Genomic DNA, 18,517 nt, shown 5'->3' on the forward strand with positions numbered 1-18,517 from the left:
CATATTATATAGAAGTCACGTGTGAATTTTCTCCCAGATTATTTAGGGTTTAAATTCCACTACATGTGAATTCTGTCTAAAATTATTGTGGTATATGTTTGAAAATATTTCAATTTTTAGTCCGTCAAACTTTGTATTGGGTTTACTCTTTCAATTATATATACATGAATGAGGGATCCACGACGATTAATATTTTAATGATTCAACTGCCATATTTGATGTTCCGTTCATATAAATCATGCATGTCAAGTTTGATATAAAATAAAAAAGGCATAAAGATAAATTTAGCCCTTAACGTTTACTCATTTTATCATTTTGTCCCTTATTCTCTTTTTGGGGCTCAACCTTTAAAATTTAATCAAATTGAAATTGACTGGACTGTTAAAATTTCAATGACTTTGGCGTGACAACTCACATGGCATTTTGCGTATACTTTGTTGTCAACATGGATAAGTTTCCTAAAATTTGTTCGAACTTCTCTGAATTTTGTTGATTTTTTTAATCACTTTTATTATTTTTTAATTTTTTATGAATTATACACGGACTGCCATGCTAGTGGCCCCATTAATGCCATTAAAATTTTAATAGTTCGGTCAATTTTTCTATAAAAAAAAGTAAGCAAATTGACTAAAATTTAAAAGTTGAGGGCTAAAATGACCCCCAAAAAGAATAAGGACCAAAATGACAAAATGAGCAAACATTAGTGGCTAGATTTATCTTTATGCCAATTATTTTTTTATAACTATTTGTTTTATATAAAAAATATTTCAATCATTAGATATCTATTAATATAAACAATATTTTAAATAAACATTATAAAAATATTAAACTGATTCAAAAATTAACAAACATAATCTATATAAATAAAAATATAAAATATGATAATTAAATCATTAAAATATTAATCATCCCAAAATTAAAAGCAAACCACCGCTCAATTGATCTCTTTTGAAAATAGATTAGCTTTAAACAGATTTAATTAATTTGTTTAAAATACCGTTGAAAACTAGTAATATAGTAATAATAGGATAATAATCAATTATGTGCTATTATTGATTTCTGATTTAATTAATTTGATTGCGCAGTTAATAATAATTAAATAATTGAATATTTATAAAATTAATTTAATCATTAGTTTTTTTTTTTTTATTAGTTTCGAGTAATTATTTAAGGATAAATTATTAAAATAGTCACTTTTGTTTGTTTTAGGTTACATTTTAGTCACTTATGTTTAAAGTTTTATGTTTTAGTCACTTACGTTATCGTTTTGTTACAAAATGGTCACTCTGCCGTTAAGATCCGTTACCTTTCAAACTGCAATTCAATGTGGCAGTTAAAATGGGTTTTAATTCTCATTGGCATTTAAAACTCATTTTAACTGTTACGTCGGATTGCCGGTTGGGAGGTAACAGATCTTAATGGTAGAGGGACCATTTCGTAACAAAACGATAAAGTAAGTGACTAAAACGTAATATTTCAAACATAAGTAACTAAAATGTAACTTGAGATAAACAAAAGTGACTATTTTAATAGTTTAACCAAGGCTATTTGTTTACGGTCCACTAGAAAAAAACTATTAATAAAATTCGTTGCATTTCCAACTTATACTAAATGAAAAAGGTTAAAATATTTTATGAGTCCTCTACTCTTCATAAATTTAGAATTTATTTTTATATTTTTTAAATTTCAACTTTTAGGTCTAATTATTAACACGGCTAAATTTTGTTAAATTCGGGTTTATTATAATATCATTATTTTGGTTACATTGCTATCGAGTGAGTTTTATTTTTATTCAGAATATTACACCAATAAATTTAACAAAAAATTTAACTGTGTTAATTACAAAGCTTGAATTTTGAAATTCAGAAAATAAAAGACTAAATTTCTAAAATAGAAAGTATAGAAATTAAATTCTAAAATTGTATAGAAAGTAAGGACCTATAACATATTTTACCAAAAAAAATAACTAATAACTGTAATTTTTTAAATTTAAATCCTAAAATCTCTCACCATCAATCCCATATAGTATCTATACACCAAATTCCAAGCTGTTTTTACTTTTTGTTTCAACTCCATATGTCTTCGTAATAAACCCCATTTTTTTTCTTCAACCATATCGGGAAATTAACCAAAAAAAAAAAAGAATAACAATTCCCCGCCAAATTTAAGTATCGCCGCCGTCTCCGTTCACCTCATTTTTCCGAAATGGGAAACTGTTGCACTCGCGGAGACGGCAGCGATAAGCTAGAAAAAGCTGCCGCAGGATACGGCAATGGCGACGCGGATCCCACCGTTACTTCACATCAAACTTCTTATAGAACCGCACCGTCGTCTCAAGGAGCTTCCACCGTCGGCAAACAATCAAAACCTGCACCGATGGGACCGGTTTTAGGTCGACCAATGGAGGACGTTAAAGCCACTTACACCATCGGAAAAGAACTAGGTCGTGGTCAATTTGGGATTACCCATTTATGTACCCATAAAACGACAGGCGAGCAGTTCGCTTGTAAGACGATAGCGAAACGGAAGCTATCGAGCAAAGAGGATGTGGAGGATGTAAGGCGGGAGGTTCAAATAATGCATCATTTGACGGGACAACCTAATATCGTGGAATTGAAAGGGGCGTATGAGGATAAACACGCCGTTCATTTGGTGATGGAATTGTGCGGCGGCGGGGAATTGTTCGATCGGATTATTGCTAAAGGGCATTATACCGAACGGGCGGCGGCGTCTTTGCTCCGGACGATTATGCAGATCGTTCATACGTTTCATTCAATGGGGGTTATACATAGGGATCTTAAGCCTGAAAATTTCTTGTTGTTGGGCAAAGAAGAGAATTCTCCCCTTAAAGTTACTGATTTTGGCCTATCAGTGTTTTTTAAGCCAGGTATTTTTTTTTGCCGGTTTTATGTATGGTATTAATATGGGTAGGGTAAAGATGAGTTGGGTTGAGTTTGGATTAATTTATGCATGGTGTTTATATGGGTTGAATTGGTTAGGTTAATACGGGTTAGGTAGCGATGAGTTGAGTTGAATTCGGATTAATTTATGCATGGTATTTATATGAGTCGGATTGAGTTGAGTTGATTAGGTTTAATATGGATGTTCTATGTATACTTACCAACGTTGTATATTTTTCTTCCTTTAGTTGGACCTAATTAGGTCAATTTCATGCATGGTATTAATACGAGTTGAGTAGAGTTAAGTTGGATTGGGTTTGGTTGCCAATTGATTATTAACTTGATTTGTATGAGCATTGTTAATGTAGAAGAACGTGAGTTCAGATGCGCTAATACGTATTATCTGCCTATTAATGGGTTGGGAAGAGCTATAAATAGTTCTAGGCATTATGTCAAAATTAATAGATACGACCAGAACTTATAATGAAATTGTTAAAAAAAAACTGGATTGAATTTATTTAAAGTTGGTCTTAGAGAAGTAGTAGGTTTCAGCCCCTAAAATGAAAAAAATATACTTTTGACTTATTAAAATTTATAAAAATCTTTTGACTTATTAAATTTTATAATTTTTATGATAGAAAATGATAAAATTATATTTTAATCTTGATTAAAATGATAAAAATTTGATTTATTCTTTTAAAATTTTTATATTTTCATATATAAGGATAATTATATATATTTAATGAAAAGAAAATAACCTATAGTGTTTTGGCTTGGTTTAAAACAGATGAAATATTTAAAGACATAGTTGGGAGTGCATATTATATAGCACCTGAAGTTTTAAAGAGGAAATATGGACCTGAAGCCGATATTTGGAGTGTTGGTGTCATGTTGTACATCCTTCTTTCAGGCGTTCCTCCTTTCTGGGCCGGTAAGCTTAATTATCATGTTTTTAGGTGGTTGAATTGATTAGATTATTGTTTTGTCGATTCGATAAGTTTAATTAAAAGATTATAAAAAATTAATGAAAATACGGTTTAATCAATCTGTGTCATTTTTTCATCTAACTTAATTAAAACTATTTTACGAATCGATATCCTAACCCTAAACTTTAATATTTTATTTAATATTTAATAATTGTATATATCTTTTACAATTTTACTATCATTATATAATTTTTTTCCTTTTATTAAATCTAAAATTCCACAACATATTTTTTAATATTTATATTATAGTATATTTAATTTTTCAATATGATATATATAAATTACATAATATATAAAATAAAATAAAATTAACATGCCATAAACTTGAAAATGAGTTGGGTTCAAGTTTTGAATATTGAAACCGGAGATCAGCTCATATTTTAAGCGGATCTAATTCTCTTAACTAAGCCTATTTTCGAGTATAATATTTTTGTACTTAGATGCAGTGGAGGAGCCGAAGGGGGGCTGGCAAGGTCCGGCTCCCCCTAAAATAGAAAATTTTCTATTTAGACCCTTTACAATTTACAAAATTTTAAATTAGTTATAGTAAAATTATACTTTGGTGCCTCAAAAAATAAAAATTGATTTAATCCTTTAAAAATTATAAAGATATAGACTATTAAAATGGTAAAATTATATTTTAACTATCAGAAAAACATATAATTTAATTTCGCCCCCTCCAAAAAAAATTTTTTCTGGCTCCGCCACTACTTGAATAATAGGAGTGGAGAAAATAGGGCAAGCAATGACCATGGTCTCAAAATGCAAAATTCACTATATAATCTTTCAAAATTGAAAAAAAATCATAAATTAGTATAATGATCAAAGTACACTTTTAACTCCTTGAAATTTTTTATTTATTTTTTTTCTTAAAACAAATTTCTGATTTCCGTCCCTAAATCTTTAACAGAACTACTCTAACTCATATAATTAATTATATTTACTGCTAATATTGTTTTTGTTTTGAATTTTAGAATCGGAAAATGGGATATTCAATGCAATAATAAAAAGCCACGTGGATTTCTCGGGCAAACCTTGGCCGTCGATTTCACATCAAGCAAAAGATCTTGTGAAGAGGATGCTAAATCCAGATCCCAAAAGGAGGTTAACAGCTGCCCAGGTTCTAAGTAAGTGTATTTTATGTACGTACGTACGTATGCATGTATGTCCTAACATACATTGATCATGTATGTGAAAATTAACAACAGGTCATCCATGGATTAAAGAAGATGGTGAAGCACCTGATACACCACTTGATAATGCAGTGCTAAGCAGGCTCAAACAGTTCAAAGCAATGAACCAATTCAAGAAAGTTGCTTTGAAGGTACTATTTCAAAGCTTAGAAATTTTCTTTTTTTTGAAATTCCCGTATTTAATATTATTTTCGACATATTATGAATAAAGTACGAGAATATGATACTTCAAGAACTTTATATGGAAAAGAAAATGAAATAAATATTTATTTATACATATCCGTAGATTTTTTTTTTGAAAAATTTTGAAAATTTTAATTACACCTCAATTTTTTTATAAAAAAATTATTAATTATTTCAAAAATTTTAATAATTTTAATTAAACATTTAATTTTTTTTCTGATATAATTTTTTTTCCATGAAATTAATAGGTGATTGCAGGGTGTTTATCAGAGGAAGAAATAAGGGGATTGAAAGAAATGTTTAAGGCAATGGACACAGATAACAGTGGAACCATAACACTTGAAGAACTCAGGCAAGGTCTAGCTAAACAAGGCACTAAATTATCTGAATATGAAGTTAAACAACTCATGGAAGCTGTAAGTACTCTCTTTAATATAATTATCCCTAAATCATTTTCTTGTTTGTTCAGGTTTAACCGATTTAACCGACTTCTTCTTTGTATGTGTGTATGTATATAGGCTGATGCAGATGGTAATGGCACAATAGACTATGATGAGTTCATAACAGCCACAATGCATATGAACAGAATGGATAGAGAAGAACATCTCTACCATGCTTTCCAGCACTTTGATAAAGACAACAGCGGGTATTTATTTATTTTTTTCAAAACTTTTTTTAATTTAGGGTAAACTATACCAAAGTCCGTAAACTATTAGTAAATTTCGTTATGACCATTGAACTATTCTAAAGTTTTCATTTAATATATGTTTACTAAATTAAATGGAAACTTTCGAATAGTTTAATAATTATTTTACAACTTTTTAAAGTTGAGTTATTAAAACATAAACTCATTAATAGATTACTGATATTGAATGTAATTTACCCTTTAATTTAACAACTTCTTTTCATTTGTATATAACTGCATATATAATTTTATATGGCTACTTTTGTTTAGGTATATTACGACAGAAGAACTAGAGCAAGCTCTACGTGAATATGGCATAAATGATAGCACAGACATCAAGCAAATCCTTTCTGAAGTTGACGCTGACAATGTAAGCTGTTCTTTCTATATATATAAACTCAAACCATTAACAAGTTTAATAAACACTTCACAGCAGTTTTTACCCTATCTGGACCACTTCGAGCTCAACCCAAATGAGCTTGAAAAAATGACTTTCAAAAATTTAGAATCATAATTTAAGTTTATCTAGTTCATGAACACCTCTATCTATTATGTATTAATTTCATTTATCTTTATTTACATGTGATAGGGGGTGTGTTTTAGTAAGAGGGTAAGAGTAGAGATAGTTCAATGATTGCAGTCGAGATTGATGTAAACTAAAGATTTGAACATAAATTTTGTCATTTTTATCGATAATCCAATTGATTTCCTATGTGACAAAAACGATTTACTAATTAATTTTCGGGCTTGATGTTGAGTGACATAAATTAATTACAAAATGTTTTTGACATATTTGCAGGATGGAAGGATAAACTATGACGAATTTGTGGCAATGATGAAAAAGGGAAATCCCGAACCGAACCCGAAGAAGCGACGCGATGTAGTCGTTTGAGCTTTTTTACCGTGGGGTACAAATGGAGGAGAAACAAAAGAAGGAAAACTCGATGTGAATTTTTTTTTTTTTGTTGAATCACAGGCTCGTGCGAGAATGGAAAAGCTTACGTAAAAAAGAAACAAGATAGCATGCATGCATGCATGCATGCATGTAAATCATTAAAAAAAAAATCTCGTAAAGGGCACTTAATTTTTTTATACATCGATTTTATATATATTCGATGTATTGGCAGTTGGCAACCACCGTATATAAATTTTATTAATCAGTAGTGGATCAAATTATACCATCTTATTAAAAATAATGTTATTTTTAGAAAGTGAAATAATTAGGTGATATAATTTGATTTCTTGAGTTTATATAAATTAATTAGGTGGTACAATGTGGGAATAGTGAAATTTGATGGGTGGAAATTTGTAAATGCCAAAAAAAAAAAAGAAACACTATGTTGCTTAACGGATAGGAGATTTGAGTATTTATTTATTTTATTTCCATTTTATTATTACCACTTGAAAATAATTTATATTGTTTTTTATGAATTTTATAAATATAATTGTAAATTTTACAAAATAAATCCAAGTTAGGAAATTTGTATTAGCATATATAAAGTTTGATTAATGTCAAAATTATATTATATTTAGCTTTAATGATATTATAAACCCGAACTTTAAAAAAATCAATTAAGTCTCTCTGAACTTTTTGCTTGGGTGTAAAAAGTTTAAAGGGTTTAATTGATTTTTTTAAAATTTGAGGGCTTATTTTACCAATAAACCTAATAGTTAATTCAAAAAAAATTGTTATCCAAGATCAACAACTAGAAAATGTCAGCAATTTAACAATTAATTATACAACAAATTAACAAAAATCAACACTTCAAACTTATGTGCTTAACAACAATTAGGTGTGTACATGAAACACTGGTATTCATCAGCTGCTCCAGTAGTTCGAGCTATTAATTAAGTTGATTCGAACATCGCAAGTCTAATCGAGCTTTTCAATTTAATATATTTTTATATTTTGAAATTACATTTTTATCCTTATTATATATAAAAGGTTACAAATAAGCTTGAGCTTGAATATGAACTACCTTAATTAAGTTCGAGCTTGAGTATGAACATTAATAAACGAGCTTAATCAAGCTTGAGCTCAAATAGTTTGATTATGCCTCAAACTCAGCTCGAGCTTGAACATGAACTAGCTTAATCGAGTTTTGAGTTTACGAAAATTAATAAACAAGTTTAATCAAGCTCGAAGTCAACTAGCTTGATAATATCTCGAGCCAAACTCAAGCTTAGGAATTGATGTTTAAGTCGAGCTTAAGCTTACCACTATTCAACTTTGGCTCAGTTCGATTACACCTGTTCCAGCAACTAAACTAATCTTTTAACTTTAGTAAAGTAAAAGGATTAAATTCTATCAAATTAAAATAAAGGACTAATTTCATCAATTTTTTAAAGTAGATGGATGAATTTCGAATTAGACAAAAAAAAACCCTATTAGGCCCCTTTCGAGCCCATATAATTTAATGGACTATTTAACACCCAAATCCTTCCATCCATAAAAATCCCACCACCTCTAACCACGGAGCTCCGCCTATAAATCCACCCTTCAAATCCCCAATTTTTTTCTTCAATTTCCTTCACCTCTCTACCCATTTTCTCCTCCGTCCAAAATGGCAACAATCAGTCTCCGCAAGGCCAACACTCGGCTGCCGCCGGAAGTCAATCGTGTGCTCTACGTTCGTAACCTTCCATTCAACATATCAAGCGAGGAGATGTACGATATCTTCGGCAAATACGGAGCCATCCGCCAAATACGTATCGGAACGAGCAAAGAAACCCGCGGCACCGCTTTCGTGGTCTACGAGGATATCTACGATGCCAAAACGGCGGTGGATCATCTATCGGGTTTCAATGTAGCGAATCGGTACTTGATCGTGTTGTATTACCAGCAAGCTAAGATGAGCAAGAAGTTCGATCAGAAGAAAAAGGAAGAGGAAATCGCTAAGATGCAAGAGAAATACGGCGTTTCTACTAAAGATAAGTGAAATCTAAATATATCTGTGGGCTTCGTTGTTGTTATTTTCCCCTTTTGAATTGGGAATTTAGGGTTTTGTATGAACTATTGGAATTAACGACCTAATATGATAATCGCATATGTTTGCTGTTCTGTGTGGTAATGAACTCGCTTTAGATTGGCTTTGTTCTTATTAGGTAATGGATTTCAATTGTGTGTTATAAGTAGCATGCCAAATTGGATGGGCAACAACACTCGATTGAACAAAGTCTTAGTTACAATATCATTTGTAATTCTTGAAATGCCTGAATTGATTGATTTCAACTAAAGTTGATTCCAACTTATCTAAAATGAGTTTAATTGAATTTAAATTGCGATAAATATTAAAATTATACATGAACATTGATCTAATATGTATTTTTTTATGCATAAAATTTTGATACATTATCAAATTAACTCCATTTTATGTTAATATAAACAATTATATTAATTTGATATGAAAATAAAATTCACTTTAGCACATCTCAAAAGTGTTTGTGTTTTTGGGATGAAGCTTAAAAAAGTGTTTTTGAGTTAATTTTTAACTTGAAGATGTATTTTTTTCTCTAGAAGAGTAGCTTGTGTAGGAGTGTTTTTGCCTCCAATGGTGCTTATTAGAAGTAATACTAAACACATCTTAAGGTTTAATTTAATAATGCTTCTCAAAAGTGTTTTTGGGATTAGTTAAAATTTTCAGCTTCTTAAAAAGGTACTTTTGGGTCAATTTTTGAATTGGGAAAAGCATTTTTTCTCTTAAAAAGTAACTTGTTTAAGACCGTTTTTATCTCAAAAATGTTTTTTTCTCTCGAAAGTATTCTTAAAAGCAATACTAAACACCAAGTAAATGTCTTCATTTTTTAAAATATGTACAATCAAATTAAAATCAAAATTTCATAAATACATGAACCATAATTTAAGTTTTATGGGTTTAATTACAGTTCAGGTATAATTTTGATATTTACCTCTTTTAAATTAACCCAACTTAAGAATTAATGCAATTGGCACAACTTGATAGGTATAAAGAAATACAAGTAAACCCACCTTTAGGGTTTCATATCGTCTAATGATCTGTGAGTTGTAAAACGAAGGTTGCTTTTCTCTTATTAAGCCTACCTTTTTGGAAGGGCAAAACAATTTAACCTCCGAAACGGATAATAGCGACGGTATTTTGTTAAATCTTATATTTCTCAAACCACTAAATTTGACTGTCTCTCTCACCAAAAAATCACTCGTTTTTTCTTTACCCTGTTCCTTTGTTACTTTCACTAGTAGAAAAATGATACAACGACAAAATTCTATTTCATCTTACCTTCTCATCTCCTTGCTCGACGATCGGATTCCCAAAGGAGAAAAAATGACAAGTGATGATCTAACAATGGCTTCCCTCACATTCTAGCTGGATGGTGATGGTATGGCACTGGAGGGATCAGATGGTGACCAAGCATAGATAAGCAACCCCATAACTAGGATGATTGCTCCTGCAACGAAACCGGCTGGCAGTGACGAAGCAACACCGAGATACGGCAATGGTAATGTGAAGATGTAAACCGAAATCGGCACTGCAATGTAGGGTTGTGCAATAGATATTCAATCATACAAACCAACAGTAGATGTGTTATATACTGAAGACAATGCAAAGCTTCGGGTTCAAATCTTGTGATTATATTGAAGACGTGGACAGTTTGGACATAGATAGTTGCCTGCAACTAAGGGAACTGATATCTCGAAAAAAGGATGACCGAGGAAAATGAAAACTTACCTGAAAAAGTGGATGCAAGTGAGGAAACAACAGCAGAAGATATCTTGAGAAGATGTAGCAATGCTATGTTGAAACCCATGTTCACGATAATGAACAGCAAAGGTAGTAGCGGCGCACCATCACATCCTGCGGTGAGAGGAATTTTAAAGTAAAATCAATCACTTCTTCCTCCATTGAAGACATAAAACCAGTCACAGCACAAGGCTTGTGTTGAAACAGAATGGTAATATCTATGGATTCAAGCCCTCTACAGGTGCAAGAATCTCGTAAAAATATGACCCTCAAAAGTCTCTCTAAATAAATGGAACTTTAGAAATAGTTGAACATATTTGTGTCGAGTCTGATACTCATACTCGAGTCCAAATAGGATATTAGATAATGAAATATTTGTGGCTTACCACTTGAAAGAGTACCACCCATGTTCAAGAAACAAGCTGCACCATCTTTAAGATAGTTTGGAAGCTGACTAAATGGAATACCCCAAAGTTTTGATAAAAAGGGTAGGAGTAGGCAAATGAATAAGGCCTGCACTAAACATGGTACAATCACACTTTAACATCCACCAAAGATCCATAATAAAAAGACCGCTTAAAAAGACTGTAATTAAATGGGATAATATAATTTTTGACCCTTGAGCTTGGCAATTAGGTCCATTTTGATCTTAGAACTTGGCAACTCAATTTATTTTGGTCCCTAAACTTTGATTTTGTCAAAGATTTGATGATGTGACCGGTGTTAATGGAACAAAATGAGATCAGACGAATTGAGAACTGATTGATATAACAGTCCGAATAAAGGGGTTGAACCAATTGACTTGAAAATTGCTTGAAATTGTTATATTTTTCAAGTTCAGGGACCAAAATGTACCTAATTGTTAAACCCTAAATAAATACTTAACACTGTTGTAACGCAGTACTTAATACTTACTTGAAATGCAGATCCATAGGAATTTACAACAAATAGATCCACTGAACCACCCTGCAAAAAATGCAAGAAAATGAGCCTTTTATGTTCGGTTTTATCAACAGGGTTACAGGGAGCTTTTGAAAGGTAAAACATCGTACTTTTAATCGCTTTTCGGCATCCAAAAAGATTACTTCCTACAAATGATTAAAATATAATGAGTTACATTAACTTGCACATGATTAGCTAAGATTTCACTGAGAAATTCAACAACCTTCAGCACAGTATCAGCTGCTTGCAACAAAAAAGAAACTATCATCATTAGACTCCAAAATATGCCAGCTTCCTTCAATGAATGACCAGAGCTGGATCCACTGCAGAAGTAAATGTAGGCAGTAAAAATGTCTCAGTGTAATGCATAAGAGCGATCTTTACAAGACATTATAAAAAGGTAGCAACTGTGTTTCAAATCACCATTATTGAGGCTCCTTAGAATGGGCAGCCAGGGCAGTTCCTACCAGACAGGTTGCCCCACCGAAATGGAGATTGATATTTGAAAAAAATCTAATTAATGTCAGCAACTATAATGCATATTTGCCCAAATGTGTAAAATTTCACTGCTTTCATAAGACTATGCTACTTCTCATAAGACTTCAATTAACTTCATGGTAAAAGTACCATAGAGGTGCTTATACTAGAAATCGGATTGCATTTTTCTCCTCTATTCAAAAAATGGACAAATTAGTCCCTGTGGGTTAGATCAAAGAGCAAACTGGTCCTTCTATTAAAATTTTCATCCATTTCTACTGTTAAAAACTTATCCATGTAAGTCAACATGAGGTACAAGTGGCACACGATGTGTCATTATCTTGTTATTCTGTCAATTACACTAGCTTTTAACAGTAAAACTAGATGAAATTTTTAACAAAAATGATTAATTGGCTCTTTGATCCAACGTATAAGGACCAATTTGTCCATTTTTTTGAGTAAAAGGGACAAAATACACTGACTCCTAACACAGGAGTCTCCATGGTACTTTTACCTTACTTTACTAAAACTGGCAAATTATCAAGTATTGAGAATTCAAAGGAAACATGTAGAAACTACACCAGCAAAATTCATGGATGAGTGAAACCAAGATTACAATTAGAAACAGTTGTAAGCTACCTTGCTACAGTTATGACAACACCAACAGTTACAAGAAAGCATCCAAGTAATTGATTTACTCTATATCTCCTCCCAAGAAAAATAGTAGACAGGAGAATTTGCCACACAAGAAATGTCTGCAGAAAGTCATAGACCAAAGTAAACTATTCAGTTCTTTGCATAAGAATTTTTAGTTTCACAAACTCTAAATGCAAAATAAAACTTATCAGATGAAGATAAAATGAAGAATTTCAAGTTAGGAAAAGCTACCGGCAGAATCTTTTAGCTTCTTTACATGTACAAGTCCACTTAGATGTTTTAAAGATTTTTTTTACTATTATTTCTCCCAAAAATCATTTGGTTTACAATCTCTCAGAATTGTTCTGCTTTTTTACATGTAATAAATCTACTTGGTTGGTTTGAGATTATTTTAGTTATTATTCTCTCAAATAGCTTTTGGTTTACTATATTCCTTCTGTCATTAAGGCATAGAGGTAGAGAGACAATCAACCTTCAAATCAAAGAACTTTTTGCTTTAGTAGTTCATACTTGAAAGCAACATTTATGACACACAATAAAAGCAGTAAATGACCTTTTAGGGTACCCAAAGGACAGTCTCACATTCTAAGCACCCCAACATCTGAATATAAGCAGTAAATGTTCCTCACCTGAGACAGAATTGGAATAGATGCCCCAGATAGAATTGCTGAACAAAAAAAAAATGTATGTTATAAGACAATAACCAAAAACTTAGTTAAATTCAATTTACTCCCAGCAAATTCACGTTCTCTAAATATTAGCGTTTGAAGGGTAAAAGTACTATGAAGAAACTTGTACTAGTAGTCGGATTGCATTTTGCCCTTCCAAAGAAAAAATGAGCAAATTAGTCCCTTTACAGTAGATTAAAGAAAAAACTAGTCATTCTATTAAAATTTTAATCCATTTCTATTGTTAACGTACGTCAACATGAGGCACATATGGCACGTCATGTGTAACTGTCTGGTTATTCCATCAGTCACACCAGTTTTTAACAGTAGAAATGAATGAAAATTTTAATTGAAATGGCTAGTTTGCTTGTTGATTTAACTTACAAGATTAAGTTGCTTATTTTTTTGAGTAAAGGGGGCAAAAAGCAATCTGACTCCTAGAACAAAGGCCTCCGTGGTACCTTTATGGCGTGTGAAGTAGACAATAAAGAAAAATATCTGAGTGTAAGCTAACCTCCAGCTGCCATTCCAGTCGCAGCAGCAAGAGCCTCCAAAAGACCAATAACAAGATAAGGAGCTTTTGGCATGGAAAGCATCTCGTGTGTGACTATACCAGCATGATACCGGAGATACATTACAGAAAAGTATACAAGTACATACCTGTAAAAACAACAGATCAAAGAGTAAGAGAGGTATTACGAGGGAATAAATTTCCACTTAACAAATTTGTTGCTCTCTTGAGTTAACGGAATCAAGTGATTATAAAAAAATCAGCAGCTTTTACATTCAATTAAAATGTACATTTAGATTTACTTTCCCTTTAAACTTCTAAAGAAACTGTTAAAAACTCAAGGGAGAACTTCAATTTTTTTTCTTCAAAATAACAGAAGTTTCAGAGGTACTGTCAAACCTACACAGGTTCAATATGTTCACTGGTGTATGCATGCTTTTGTAAATGTTATTATAAACATATCATTCAAAATAGCCTAACAACATATATTTAAATCCTATAAATATATATATACATATGTGTGTGTATTTGACTGTGTATAATTCTTGAATATCTGATTTGGTATTTATATTGAGGTTTCACTAACACAGACATATTTATATCAGATATAAAAACAATATCTAAGATATTTTTCATATTTTAATACTAAAAAGTTAGTATGCATAGTGATATTATTATTTATACTCAAAGTTGTTGAAGAATTTAATATCATTACTCATTGATACAAGACGTACATCTACAACAGTAATTGTTGTTGCCCTACATACAAATATACATATGTCTGTATATTTGTTTTGAGAATAATTAGAAAAGGTTTTTGATGTAGGAATACATTTTCCTCCCAACAATTACAATTCAAACAGTTTTTTATAAGAAATAAGAGAAAACAAAAATATTGAAATTTAAATTCTGAACTTATTAGATGTTATTCGTTAACTATAATTACACGAATCAACTAACCTAAACCATTAGGTTCATAAATAAAGAATATTTTGACTAGTTTCAGTAAAAAGATTAAAGGTTATTTGTATTTGGGTATAAAGTATAAACACCACTAGTTTTGTTCAAAACCAAAGTAGACGCTGCTTGCTATATAAAAAGCCAAAAAGGAAAAGGTTACTCTAAGACCACACAAACCAAAATCAAATACGAAAGCTACTCGTAGATGGGGCAGTGTCAAACGTAAAGGCAAAGGTACCACCCTGACCCCACTAGGCCACCACAAGTGAAATAAGTCCAGGTAATAACGGTAACATATCAGAACCTCTTTTTCTTCTATAATGGAAAAAACCATCTTTCAATTTCCTCCTCTCTTTTTCTCTTCTACAGTGGAAAATTCCTTTTTTTAATATACATCTTCCGCTTGTCAAATAGATTTTCTTCCATTTGAACTCACTAGTTGTAAAGATCAAAATGACCATTTACAATTTCTTTTTATATTTCTCTCTAACCACTCGATAAAAGGCAATAAGAAGATTAAGAAACTTCAACAAAGAGCATAACATTCGTATTCAAAGTTGAAATTCACATTTATGAATATAAATCATAATAGTTTCACATGATTATAGATTTTCAAGTATAGAAGACCAGCTAAAATAAGTAAAATTACTTTTAATTTTTTTCCCTAGGCATAAGCAGGGTCAATCAAGCAACCCAATGCTGCTTTTATAGCTTTCTACATATTCTTTTATATTCTAAAGCTAAATTCACCATTGCTCTTAAAAAAAGAATATTCTCTAATCAATTTAAGTGGGTATAAAAAACTGCCTTGTAATAATTCATCTAAGAAGCCTTTTTAAGTCACCATTGATGGCCACTAATCAACATTCTAGATTGTGCAGAACATAAAAAGATTAAAAAATATCGTAACATAAAATTGACATCAAACATTTTTCTCTTGTACAAAGAAAACCTGGGGTGAAAAGAAAAATATATATTGGACGACCTATATGAAAAAATAATCAAATTATAAATTTTGAAGTGATCACTATAATTTTTTAAATGCAAAAGTACCACAAAATTAAAAATTTAAAGACAATGGGAGGGGACCCTGGTTACGATTTAATCAATCTTATTTTATCCAAAGCTGAATTGGGCTACCGTCCGGTCACAAAAAGAAAAATATGTGGGTACTAAAATTTTGAACACTATTAGCTCACCTACTTTTGGAGCTGTCAGTAGTAAAAAAAATTAAAATATGCTTAAGTCTCTATATTTTCTCTACATTTAAAATTAAATTTTCTTACATTTTGAATTTAAAATTGCATGTCAAATTCCATTTAAATTCATTTATTAAATTCAAAATAAAATGTCACATTAGAAAATTTAATAAAACAATTTTAAAGGGATTAACAATTGAACCTTAATTTTAAAATTTAAAAATTAAAGACTAAATTTTTAAAAATAAAAATATAAAACTAAATTATAAATGTACAAATAGTATAAGGAGTTAAAACATATTTTAACCTAAAAAATAGGAAGAACGCGCGCGCACCGAACATGAAGGGTAGTTTTCGATTACCACTATTAGCACACCTAATAAAACACAAATACTGACGTGGAAACAACGAACAATGCTCTGTCAATAGTAAAAAAAATTCCAATAACACAGTCACATTGAACAAGAAAGAAAAAAAAATTTCTTTTTTTTTCTTTCATAAATAAAAAATAAAAAATAAAGAATTTTCAATAACGACATTTTGATGGTTACCCGAATGTGGCGAGTTGAGCCAAGAAGAAAGGGTAATGCTTGAGAGGAACCAAAGCCAGCTTATACAACACCCGATTCCCTACTCCCAACACCACTGTAACCGCCACTGCTACCGCTACCTCCACCGTCCGATCCCTCTTACTACCAACCTCCACCGTACGATCTTCAACCGAGTACGAACACGGCCCTGGCCCTTGTCCAGGTCCAGGTCCCACCTTCTTCGCGCCATCTCCGCCTTCCGATCTTCCCGCCGACCTCACAGTGGCCTCCACTCTCCAACACTTCCTTGATCGCAGAGTGATTCCAAATGACGATTGGATGATGTTGTTGAAGGGACGGCGCGGAGGGAAGACCGGAAGTTTTGACTTCGTCGGCGGTTGAACCGGAATGTTCAGTACCGTAGGTCCGACTGTTAAACGGCGGTAATATGAAGTCATGTCGACTGATTTATATGAAAAACAAAGAAATTAAATGCGGAAAATCAAAGAGAAAATAAAGGATTTTTTGTTGAAGGATCAAATAATTTTGAGAAATTTGTAGCTGAGAGAGATTTCTATTGATACAAAATACATGATTTGACAATTGACATTTATAGTAGACGTACTCAAGTGAAAAGCTTTCTCTGGGAACTGTTACTCATTTCTATTTATCGTTATATTCTGTTTTGGGTAAACTCCAACTAATGTAACCAATTTGTTAGTAAATTTATATTTTAGCCATTCAACTTTAAAAATTACAAATTAGTCATTAAACTATTCAAAATTTTTATTTAAGTCACTTAAACGACCGAATAGTTGAATTTATGAATATAATTGTACTTATCAATTATCATGCATGTAATTTTTCAATCCAGTCTGATATCCCTAGAATATTAATAAAAATACTCTATATATTAATATTTATTTAACGATGAAAAGCTTTTTACATAAAAATAGTTAGAAAAATTTAAATTTGCATCAATTTTAACAAACGGATTAATTACTCTATTAAAATATAGAGTTCATCAAATAAATTGATATTTAACCCAACCAATCCATCCAAGTAACTCCTCTTGTTAAAATGGTAAAATAGAATTTTGCAAAACTAACTGAAATTTCTATTTATATTATTAAAGAGCTTTCTTTAAAATGGTAATAGTTTTTTTATAAAAATAATTTATTCAATAATATTATAACGATAATAATGCTAGTAAATGAATAATAACATTGTAATGATGATAGGGTTGATATTGATTAATCAACAAAGAGGAGCAAAGGTGAAGAAGGTGGTGTTGGTGATAAGTGAATCGGTTTACTTGAGATAGATGGAGAGTTGAAATAAGAAAAGGATAAAGGAGAGAAGAGAATGAGAGGAGGTTGTAGTGCACTTAGGGTAAGAAGCTTAAGTGAGCTAAGAGTTGGAAGGAGAAGCATCCGCTCAACATCGTGTGTTGCGGTATATATAAGGAGAAGGTCCCCTTGCTTGGAAAAGCCACGTCATTGACAATACAAATGGTGGTCTACCTATGTGGTTGGATAGGTGGCAGGTCTCTTATATGTCAATTGTCATCAAGCATAGTACTTCGTGAGTTTGCTTTAACATTCTTTTTGTTGAAGTAATACGAGGTTGTTAAGCCTCAATAGTCTCTTGGTGATCTCCTCTTAGGGATAAAAGCGTGCCGCTGATAACAGGTGACCTACTGGAGGACTCGTTATTAGTCGATGACTTGATAGGGGAGTCAATAAGCGATCAAAGGTGAATGACCCTCCTGTGTGGTATGAAATATACGGGAGACTAGTCATTGGGTGACCAGCTAAACAACCATCTATGGACATCTCTTAGACCATGTCAAATGCTGCCATGTGTCCAACCGAGTAAAATAAATAAAAATGGAAATTTAATTTAATA

At 31.5% G+C, this 18,517-nt stretch overlaps 3 protein-coding genes across 4 annotated transcripts; 2 read left to right on the forward strand and 1 right to left on the reverse strand.

The window, feature by feature from the left end:
• The first annotated feature begins 2,090 nt into the window (after positions 1-2,090).
• On the forward strand, positions 2,091-7,200 carry LOC105784546 (calcium-dependent protein kinase 17). Its single transcript, XM_012610454.2, has 8 exons — positions 2,091-2,887; positions 3,688-3,831; positions 4,861-5,013; positions 5,095-5,210; positions 5,511-5,678; positions 5,781-5,908; positions 6,218-6,317; positions 6,747-7,200. Exons 1-8 carry the CDS (start codon positions 2,206-2,208, stop codon positions 6,837-6,839), a joined length of 1,584 nt encoding a protein of 527 aa, XP_012465908.1. The 5' UTR covers positions 2,091-2,205; the 3' UTR covers positions 6,840-7,200.
• Positions 7,201-8,392: 1,192 nt separating this feature from the next.
• Positions 8,393-9,018, forward strand: LOC105783917 (splicing factor 3B subunit 6-like protein). Its single transcript, XM_012609630.2, has one exon. The coding sequence runs from the start codon at positions 8,512-8,514 to the stop codon at positions 8,884-8,886; it is 375 nt and encodes a 124-aa protein (XP_012465084.1). The 5' UTR covers positions 8,393-8,511; the 3' UTR covers positions 8,887-9,018.
• Positions 9,019-9,906: 888 nt separating this feature from the next.
• Positions 9,907-17,246, reverse strand: LOC105783887 (protein CLT1, chloroplastic). Of its 2 annotated transcripts, XM_012609590.2 has the most exons (10): positions 16,631-17,245; positions 13,924-14,069; positions 13,371-13,408; positions 12,724-12,839; positions 11,831-11,930; positions 11,718-11,753; positions 11,581-11,631; positions 11,052-11,178; positions 10,654-10,779; positions 9,907-10,453 (listed from the first exon to the last, which is right to left on the reverse strand). In XM_012609590.2, the coding sequence occupies exons 1-10, from the start codon at positions 17,065-17,067 to the stop codon at positions 10,287-10,289; spliced, it is 1,344 nt and encodes a 447-aa protein (XP_012465044.1). In that variant the 5' UTR covers positions 17,068-17,245; the 3' UTR covers positions 9,907-10,286. The 2 variants fall into 2 exon arrangements, with proteins under 2 accessions (XP_012465044.1, XP_052482521.1); XM_052626561.1 differs by lacking the exon at positions 11,718-11,753 and having other exon boundaries at positions 16,631-17,246.
• Positions 17,247-18,517: the final 1,271 nt, after the last annotated feature.

The sequence above is a fragment of the Gossypium raimondii genome, chromosome 13, assembly GCF_025698545.1.
Source record: "Gossypium raimondii isolate GPD5lz chromosome 13, ASM2569854v1, whole genome shotgun sequence".
Taxonomy (NCBI): Eukaryota; Viridiplantae; Streptophyta; class Magnoliopsida; order Malvales; family Malvaceae; genus Gossypium; species Gossypium raimondii.